General features: G+C 41.8%; 1 protein-coding gene across 2 annotated transcripts; it reads left to right on the top strand.

Moving 5' to 3' along the window:
* Window positions 1-1,409: 1,409 nt before the first annotated feature.
* Window positions 1,410-9,467, top strand: ANKRD1 (ankyrin repeat domain 1). 2 transcript variants are annotated; one of them, XM_083865984.1, is made up of 9 exons: window positions 1,410-1,535; window positions 2,719-2,898; window positions 4,775-4,843; window positions 4,933-5,040; window positions 5,667-5,765; window positions 6,819-6,917; window positions 7,063-7,161; window positions 7,251-7,349; window positions 8,556-9,467. In XM_083865984.1, exons 1-9 carry the CDS (start codon window positions 1,506-1,508, stop codon window positions 8,664-8,666), a joined length of 894 nt encoding a protein of 297 aa, XP_083722110.1. In that variant the 5' UTR covers window positions 1,410-1,505; the 3' UTR covers window positions 8,667-9,467. The 2 variants fall into 2 exon arrangements, with proteins under 2 accessions (XP_083722110.1, XP_083722109.1); XM_083865983.1 differs by having other exon boundaries at window positions 4,706-4,843.
* The last annotated feature ends 437 nt before the right edge of the window (window positions 9,468-9,904 follow it).

Genomic DNA, 9,904 nt, shown 5'->3' with positions numbered 1-9,904 from the left:
AGCACATACTCTATTTTAGTTCTGGGACTCATCCTCTAATGTCATATATATTCTGAGTGGTAAAGAAACCACCTGATGGCCAGCTTCATTTCAGGGAAAGGGAGGGCATAGGTATGATGGGCACTGGAAGACAAGTTTGGATGTGCTCGGATTACGGGGAATAGTTCAGAGGAGACACCTTGAAAGGTCAATGTCAGGAATGCAGCATGCTAATGATGCTAATGATATAAACAACACCCGAGATAGGTCTGGATTTGGTGAAGCACTTCTGGACACGTTGTACTTGAAGCACCTGAGCTGCTGTATTCATTTCAGCCAGGTGACCTGTCTACCTCACCAGACAGGAGCTCCAGGCATTGCACTGTCACAGAACTGATGTTTCTTGGCATTTATCCACACTCTTTGAATGCAAAGATTAGTGCATCTTCCTCTTATAAAACTGCCTTCTGCTGGTGATCATTCTCCTGATTCCAGACAACTCTGATTCATAGCATAAGAAAAGCTTTCCCAAAGGATTCAATAGCTCTTTTCCCCCAAAACATGCACATCATCTGCATATATCTCATCTTAAAAAATAAGCAAATCACTTCTGGGCTCCTATTCTCTGATATCCAGAAGGAAAATGTTGCCTGAGGAAACAGTATTAAGTTCCATCCCCCCCGCCCCCCCCCGCCCCCTTTTTTTTTATTATTTTGCATAATAGGACATAATTTATTATTTGGCTTATAATCATTGACAAGGGTCAAAAAAATTGCAAATCTTACTGTTTTGATATCTTACACTGATTGTAACTTATCATGTCATAGGCCTTTTTAGCACCAGAGACATCATTCTGGTATAGTAATCCCTTCAGAGAATTCCTTCCAACAAATATAGAATACTGTCATCATGATGAGAAAAACCCTTTCCCCTAAAAGTGTTTCTCATCCAAGAACAAATAGCAATGAAAATAATGGCTTTTCAAGACTTCAGAGGGAATAATCAATTTATCAGGAAGACATTGCTAAAAGCATTGTACCTAAGCCACTTACCCTTTCCAGTGACTTACAGTCATCTGAATGTCAATTAAAAAAAAAAGGGAAAGAAGATGAAGTTATAATGCTGTATCAACAGACAGCTGTCCTAGTGGGCACTGGGAGCACAGAATGACTGGCATTGCTGAGCAGTGCAGTCATTACCACAGGAATGATGAGCTCACATTTCATTCTGGTTCCCGTCCTGGAGTGGTCAGACTGTGGGACTGTCACCCCTGCCCGCCCAGCTGCCGCCCCTCCCTGCCGGGACACCAGATCTGGCTCGTTAACGTGTCTGGAATGAGCCTGACCACCTCTCAGCTGGCAAGCGCCAGGGGCATACTTGGATTCCCAGGTTGGAAGATTATCTCATTCAAGCACAGTTCTCCCAAAGATATATAAGTGCAGGCAGCGTGGTGGGCCCTGCAGAGCTGGCCTGAGCCCTGGGAGGTTTCAGCCCTACAGGAGCACAGACTTCGATCACCAGCAAAGATGACGATGATGATGAAAGTAGAAGAGCTGGTAGGTGCAACCTTCTTTCATTTACTCACAATTAATTATTTTCTAGACTGTCATTAGACCTGGCAGAGAAAGATGGCCACAGTGGATCACTGATTTAGCAGGTTATCAGCACTGCTGTGCTCTAGGTGCAAACCCTTAAATACCATTTGTTGTATTATTATAATTTCATTTTATTTTTTCCTTGGGAAAGGGTCTCACCACAGATAAAACTACACAGCTGTTTGGATTTGGCATCACAGCACAGTTCACCAGGAAAAGATCAACAAAAAATTAGCTATTTATTTGACTTTGCCCTTGATTTTAATTTACATGTATATTTTTAGAAGCCAGTAATCTTATGATCACACTAAGTAATTCCAATCTAATAGGAGACTGGGATGATATATTAATGCAGGGAAACTACAGTATTTTATAATACTAAATTAGCAGCTTAATAATAGTATTGTTTTCTAATAATAAACCAACAGTTCCTACAGCCACTGACTGCTGTTCATGATGTAAAAGAGTCTTTGAAAAATTAGGTCTAGACCACAAGTAATGGGACATTGAACTGTAGGATTCAGACTAAGAATGTGTGATGTGATAGAGAAACTGAGAAAACAGGAATGATTCAATAAAACACTGCATTTATTTTCCCAGATGGCTTTGTCATGATACAACTGCCTAACTAGTTAATGCTGTCTTAAATTCTTTGGCAAGGTTCTCACAGTTTCTCCTGTATTAGACTCTATAAAAGATAAAATTTTACAAGGTAATCAAATAGAAAGGCAGTCTAGGCCACATGAACCACTCTCAAAATCTGTCTGTACTAAGTTTAACAAGTTATGTCTTTATACACATTTAATTGGGCATTAGAAATATTTCTGAAAACTATTGGAAGCTCTGCTGCTGCACAGCACCACATAGCTTCTGCCATTCTGCTACAAATGGGGCTTAGGTACTGACAGCAATGGATAAAAACAGCCTTGAAATCACTCAGCAACCCTTTTAACTGGAGATGTGCCTCAGCCAGCTGCATCCCCAGCTAACCCAGGCACAGGCAGAATGGCCTGTCCTGGCTGTCACACACTCCCAGAGAGGGCAGGAATGTGGGGCAATCAGCCCTAGGCACTCTGTGTTCCCAGGTGGTGGACACTGCAGTCAAGAATCCACTGATTCTATTATATCATGTTTGCATTTACAGGTGACTGGGAAGAAGGTGGATGATAAAGAGACTGGCAGCTTCCTACCTGAGGACTTCAAGAATGGAGAGTATGAAGCTGCTGTAAGACTAGAGAAGCAGGAGGACCTTAAGACAGTCCCTGAGCACTCATTGACCCGAGGTGGTCTGGCCTATGAGAAGGAGAAAAAACTAGAAGCAGAGGTAGGCTCTTGGGTTTTCTGCTTGGATTTTTATCACCATATATGCATTTCCTGCTGCAGTCCTTGAAGTTCTGCCTCTCTCTAAGTTAGAAATATACGCATGGTGAGCTAGAAAATCTCTTGGGAGACCACCATGAAAGGAGGTTGGTCTAAAGTCCACTGAAGATCACAGAGATCTGCTCACCTCTGTGGCCTGTGGGAGCAGGTAGTAACACTTTGAGGCAGAACCTAAAGCATCCCCTGTATTATCTGACTGAAACCCTGAGAGCTCCTGCAGCCCAGGGCTCACCTGCTGCTGGCTGGCACTGAGGGGGAGCAATCAGAGCCAGTGAGACACCTTCAGCTTGCACACCTAATGACTGCTACCAAAAATAACTAACCCACTAAAGATGGAAGAGTGCATTTCTGAAGCCAGAAGCCTTAATTAACATGAAAATGTTCTTTTTATGAAAACACAGCATTACACTTACTAGCTACATTTGGGAAGAACAGTTACAAATGAAACTCATACTGGTCTACAGAAAAGCACCAATTTCTATTCCTGGAGCATGAAAATTCTCCTTAGATTCTTAAGAACTGATGTTTTTTTCCCCCAATAATACAGTAGCTGTAATATCTTTAATTTTTTTTCTTTGTGAATAAGCAGTCAACTGGCCTAAAAATTTAAAGTTATTTGAAAAAGATAAAGTTTAAGTAGCAGGGGAAATAAGACTTTGTTCTAAAAAATGAAGAGTGAGAAAGTAAGTCTCAGAAACGTTAGAATAAAAACTGCTTCTTAAACTTCAACAGAGACATCATTACTGGCTACAGAGGTTATTCTGAGTTCCTTCAAGGCAAGTTCCTAAGAACTTTGTGGGTTTCCAGTTATCTGCAGTCAGCATAATTATTTTCCATTAGACCAATGATCTGCAGATCAAACCACAAATGCAGAGAACAATAAAAAGAGGAGGTGGAAATAACTTGAAAAAGAATTCAGTTGACAAAACTTTATACCATATGACAGCATGTCACCAGTGTATTCATCCTTAATCATATCATGGGACAGAATTTATCATCTGTGCTCACCCCAAGTTAACCCTTGTTTGTGAATCTCCCTCCTGAAGTCAAGGACACCTCGAGGGATCTCAGCTCAGGCAACACACTTTTCCTTGGTGTCAGCAGTGCCCCACACTGACTTCATGCCCAGATGCTTTTTACAAGCAGCTTTGGAGAAGCCTTAAACATTTATTGAACTGCCCCATCAAGGACACTGAGGACATTCTTCGTGGCTTCCCAAAAATGTAATAACACTTGCAGACTGAAAAGCAAAGATCATTCTAAACCTTGTTCTTCTCTTGAGGGTATGCTTTTAAGAAAAGAGAATTAAGTTCCAATAATTTTGAGGCTGCATCATTATAAAAATGTGATCAAAGAAAATCACTTGGTGAAAGTCAGTTGAAACTGCAGGAGCTTTCCAGCTCTCATAAAGCTGCATGAGATTTTTAAAATTGTTGTGCCAGAAGAGACTGTAATGCTGCTCTGACTCCTAGCCCAAATTCATATTACAACATATAGCTCAAGAAGAAGTCTAATGGTACATGGAAAACTATAGATGAGGTAGAATTTCTCACATAGTTAGCAATTTATCATAACTATCAGTTAGCCCTATCTGCAAAAAAACCCAACCAACAAAAACCCCCAAACAATTTATATCAAAGTTCATCCTGTCTTAATTGACTTCAGCTGAATAGTATCACATTGCTGTCCTGCCACTGAATAGGAGAGGTGGTCACACAGCTCAACTTGCTGCCTTGCCTGATTTGTTTCAGCTGAAGAAGAAGAAATTAGAGGCCAGGTCAAAACTTGAAAACTTGGAGGATCTTGAAAAAATTATTGAGCTGAAGAAGAAGAAAAGATGCAAGAAGGTGAAGGTGCCTGTTTTAAAGAAACCCGAACCAGAAGTTATTGTAAGTTACTTCAAAGTACCTTATTCTAGGAAAACATTAATGGGGGTTTGTGCCACACATATTTATGTTCTCTATATTCTTTCCTTCAGACAGGACCTGTGGATATTCCCACATTCTTCAAAGCTGCACTGGAAAATAAATTGCCAGTAATTGAAAAATACCTGTCAGACAAAGGGGATCCAAATGTCTGTGACAAGGTACAGTCTTCTTCCTAATGCAAAGCCTGCTACAGTAGAGAGTAATAATAACTTTTACCATGAGGTTTTGTGGATTCCACCCTTGTGAGAGGAGAAAAAGGGGTGGGGGAAAAACAAATAAATGCTGGAAGTTTTGTATATCAAGTTTTCTAGTGGCCACCAAGACCCTTCAAAATCATATTACCTCAAAAGAGTCTTTATATTTAAAAGAAGGCTGTTGGTGCCCAGGAGAACCTGATTTTCTGTAAAAGGTGATCTTCCAGTGCTTCCAATGGAAAAAGAGATAAGAATTTTTTCTGCAGAACAACAGAAATAAGTAGCTGCCCTCCATAATACATAAGCTGCACTTTGAAAACACAGCGTAGCATGTTGGATAGGGAACTCAACAGGTGTCATTTTAAATCTGGAGGCCATACTGCAGATACTTCCATCCTTTAATATGCTGGGTAGGCAGCTCTCAGCTATCAGATTGCTATTAAAATTTAGCAGATTTCAGGTCTCAAAAGTATTAGCTCTTTAAAAGGAATCAGCATGCAATATGTATTTGCCACCTAGGGAGGGTGGGAGATTTCAAGACATCTTTGTGCCATATGCAATATCTAACTTTGCACTGTTTCAATTGCCAGTTCAAACGCACTGCGCTGCACAGGGCCTGCTCTGAAGGACATCTAGAGGTGGTGAAAAAGCTGGTGGAAGCTGGAGCCCAGCTTGAACAGAAAGACATGGTATGCACATCCACTCACACCTCTTCCCAAAAGCTGCTCATTGTTTTATACATGCCAGGAGAACCATTTATAGAAGTGCTTCTTGTAGAGGAGCAGTACTAAAAGGCCTTACAATGTCTTTGAGGTTTATCCTTAAAAATAACATGGTTGAGAAGAGGTCTCAGGAGGGAGTGTTTGCCTCCCTGTGCCAAAAGCTCACAGGGAGTGCTGGCCAGCAGAGTGCCACAAACAAGAGAGCCTGGGGCAGGGTAAGAGCTGAGGTCAGGCTCCCACCTCAGCCTGCTGTCCCACTCAGGTCTCCAGAGGCACCAGGATTTCAGGGCTGTGCTCAGGAGAGCCCCCTGCTCCTCCCCTGCTCCTCTGGAATGCTGGCCACAAGGGTTCCTGAGTATCAACAGCTTCTGCAGCTGTTTCTTCGCTTCCCTGCCCTTCTCCCTTTGCTGAACAGTTGGCGCTGGCCAGCCTTGGTCCCCTGGCTTAACCCAGCAGTGCTCACAGAGGGTGACAAACAGGAGCAATGACAGACAGAGTGGGGCCACCAAGGGACTCTTTCCAGCACAGCTCGGGCAGAGATGCTAAATCTCGTAGAGGAAAGGGGTTTTAATTCACATTGTGGACTTGCATAACTTGGTGATTTATTTTTTGAAGAGAACTATTCTTTCCATTGAGCTTCATTTTCTATGCATTTTAGAACCCAAAAGGCATTGAATAAAAAAATTTCAATAGCATGTACCAGTCACATACCTGGTTAAAGGTAACTTCTAAGCTCAAAGAATAGACAAAACACATCCTCTCTCACAGCAGGGATCTCTGTCTTTAGGATTAATATGCAATGAGTGTGAAGAGTGAGAAATTCACAGTACTACAGAAATTAGGGCAAAATAAGAAAAGCTGTTACTAGAAACTTTTTTTTACTAGAAACTGTGATCACTCTGAGGTGCTCTAGGTTAAATCACAGAAAATTAATTTGGATTAATTTAGAAATTTAAAAATTGTGCGGTTTTTAATATAACCTTATATTAAAATATTTTTAATTTCCTTTTCCTACAAAAGCTTCACTCTACGGCTCTGCACTGGGCATGCCGGGGTGGGAACCTGGACGTTCTGAAATTCTTACTGGACAAAGGAATGAACATAAACGCAAGAGACAAGGTACGTGCTTCTGGAACTCCGCAGCTTTTTAAAAATCGGAGTCGAAAAGCTGACCCTTACCCCCAGTAGATAATTTCTGGCAGCTGTTTTTGAACAGCTTTTTACCTGTTCATGCCACTGACCATCTCCTCCTCTGGCCCCCCAGCTGCTCAGCACACCCTTGCACGTGGCTGTGCGGACAGGCCGCTACGACTGCGGGGAGCACCTTATCGCCTGCGAGGCGGATCTCAACGCCAGGGACAGGGTAAGTAAGCCCCAAGAGCCCTCCCTGCAGCTCTGAGCAGAGCCCCGGGAGAAGCCCCCAGCAGCCCTGACACTGTTCTCCATCCCTAGGAAGGAGACACGCCAATGCATGATGCTGTGAGGATGAACCGCTACAAAATCATCAGGCTCCTCATCCTGCACGGGGCAGATCTGACCCTAAAGAACTGCGTAAGTAATAGTGCGAAATTGAAGTAGTTTTAAAATGCTTTAAAATAAATTTCCCACCAGAGCAGTTCCATAGGTTTCAAGACTGGGAGAGACTATTTTGAGGAGACTTAATTAGATCATTTCAGAGCTAATTAAAGCAGAGCTGAGACAGGGAAAGGGTAACTTGGGGAAGGTTGTGGAAACGAGGAAAACCCAGTACCTCATTTAAAATTAGAACCCACTATCTGCTACTTAGACAACATCACACCTTTCTATGATTCATTTTAATTACTTGTATCATAAAAAGACGTAATAGACAGACACTTCACAGAACTCCTGGGCTTCAACCACCACTGAGACAACGAAGATCTCAGCTTGTAGGAGAGCTCTCCTTTTTGTTAAGCCCACAGCTGAGGGCCAGCCCTAGCACTACACCCGGAGGACTGCCTGCTCACCTTAAAGCTGGGCAACAAATTCCTGTAGCTGAGCAGAGAGAAGTCCCATACCTGGCTGTGCTCAGAGCCATTGCAGCATTGCTCGAGCTCCATGACCACTTGTTAAAATCTAGTACTTGATAGATCTCCCAAATCCAAACCTAGGAGCAGTAGCATAGGTTTTACCACTGCCAGTCAATGTTTTTGACTTGACCATCAGGCAAAACCCCAGGGACAAGAAAGAAAAGTCACTGGAGCACTCTGTACTACTCTGTACTCTCTGCCCACCTCCCTGAAGTGTGGCCACTCCCAGCATTATCCCTCATCAGAGTATGACAATTATGGAAGGTACAAACCCCAAAGGCCAGAGACTTGCTCCCTCAAACTTTGTCTGCACACTAAAGTTGGTCCTACCTAATTCCTGTGGTTCATACCCGAATTAAACTCTTATCTGAATTCTGTATTTAATGGAAGACTGTCTTACTGAGATTGCACCTAAATGTATTTCTTATCACTTGAAACCAGAACAAAAGGACACCTGCATGTTCTGCTAGTCACAGCATCTCCCTAAACCCACTGAAGCCCAGTGAATTTTCATCATGGGTCTCACCAGGACTGGGACTAGATCTGTAGAGCAAAAGTACTTTGACCTCAGAGGTGCAAGACTAAGGCTGAACTTGCGTGTGCAGAAGAGATTCACATCATGCAGATGCACTGAACAAGTATTTAGGAAAGAAAAAGGACTTGGCCATCACTAGATGATATTAAATATTCCTCTGTTTCTTTTAACCAGGAAGGGAAAACCCCCATGGATCTTGTTCTTCAGTGGCAGAATGGCACCAAAGAGATATTCAACAGCCTGAAAGTCAATTCCAAAAAGAGTTCCCATCTAGGTAAATTCTGAAGAGAGAAACCAGACCACACTCTTTTTGCTGCTTTGAAATGCATCCTACAAACCTGGATGAAAACGTCTTTGAACATCTATTGAAAATATTTATGGCACTGGATTATTTGAAGTGCCTTCACTGAAAACTGCAAGAAACCTGTGAAGAAATTATTTTAACAGACAGGTTGAGCGTTAAAATTCCACTAGCTCTAAAATGGCTTTATTTATTTCTATTTATTATTTATTTATTTATTAGTAATTTTTAATGATGCTCATTATTCAAGCTTTTTTTATATAGATGCAATTGGTCTAAATGCAATTTTTGCCAGCAACATAAATCCTTTTGTCTTAAACGGCAGCATTTTCAACTATGTTAGCAACTTTCCTCAAGCCTTCCAATAGCTCTAAATAGTGAATACTTGCAACTGTTGCCTTGTCTCACTGCTAAAATAACCTGTGAATTGAGTGGCAGTATGTGGAAGAGCAATGGAAGAAGGTATAATGAGGTGCCAAGAGGATTTAATGAAGTAGTTGAATAATGGTTTTTACTCAGGGTTTGGCAATTGTGGTTGATAATGAGCTCAAGGACAGAGCTCCAACCACCACGTACCCATTTGGACTGAAGGATTCAGATATAATGTTGTGAAGGTGAGAGGAGACTGTATCAGGGAAGTGAATTTTTTAAAAACTAGACTACTACAAAGTATGACGATAGAAGAATGCAAAATCAGATTATGTATATTTGTAAATTTGTACTGCTTTTTCTGTACATTTTGAACTGATCAATTTCAGATTAAAGTAACAGAGTGGTTCTTTTTACTTGCTGGAGTGGATGATGGAGGGGTGAGCATGCATGGGTAATTCTGTCTCTCTTTAAAGGAAGTTCACATCATGTTTGCTGTAAAATTCTTAAAAACTAAAAAAAAGTCTCAGCTGCTAAGAGCAACCATCCCTTGAGCTACCTCCGTGCCACTGTTAGATTAACCCCATCTCACTCATTTTGTTAAATGGAGGCACACGTGAAAGTAGAAAGACAGTATTTGGCAGACACTTTTCCCTTTGCTTTAGCAGAAGCAGGACAACCTTCAGTGCTGCTAGCCAGGGCATATTGTCCCATTTCATAGAATCACAGAACAGTCTGGGCTGGAAGGGACCTTTAAAGCTCATCTGTTCCAACCTCTCTGCAATGAGCAGGGACATTTCCAACAAGGTCAGGTTGCTCAGAGCCCTGTTCCACCTGGCCTTGAATGTTTCCA

This window comes from Zosterops lateralis, assembly GCF_965231275.1.
Source record: "Zosterops lateralis genome assembly, chromosome: 8".
Lineage (NCBI taxonomy): Eukaryota > Metazoa > Chordata > Aves > Passeriformes > Zosteropidae > Zosterops > Zosterops lateralis.
Note: the sequence above shows the minus strand (reverse complement) of the source record. Positions and strands in the feature narration are given on the sequence as shown.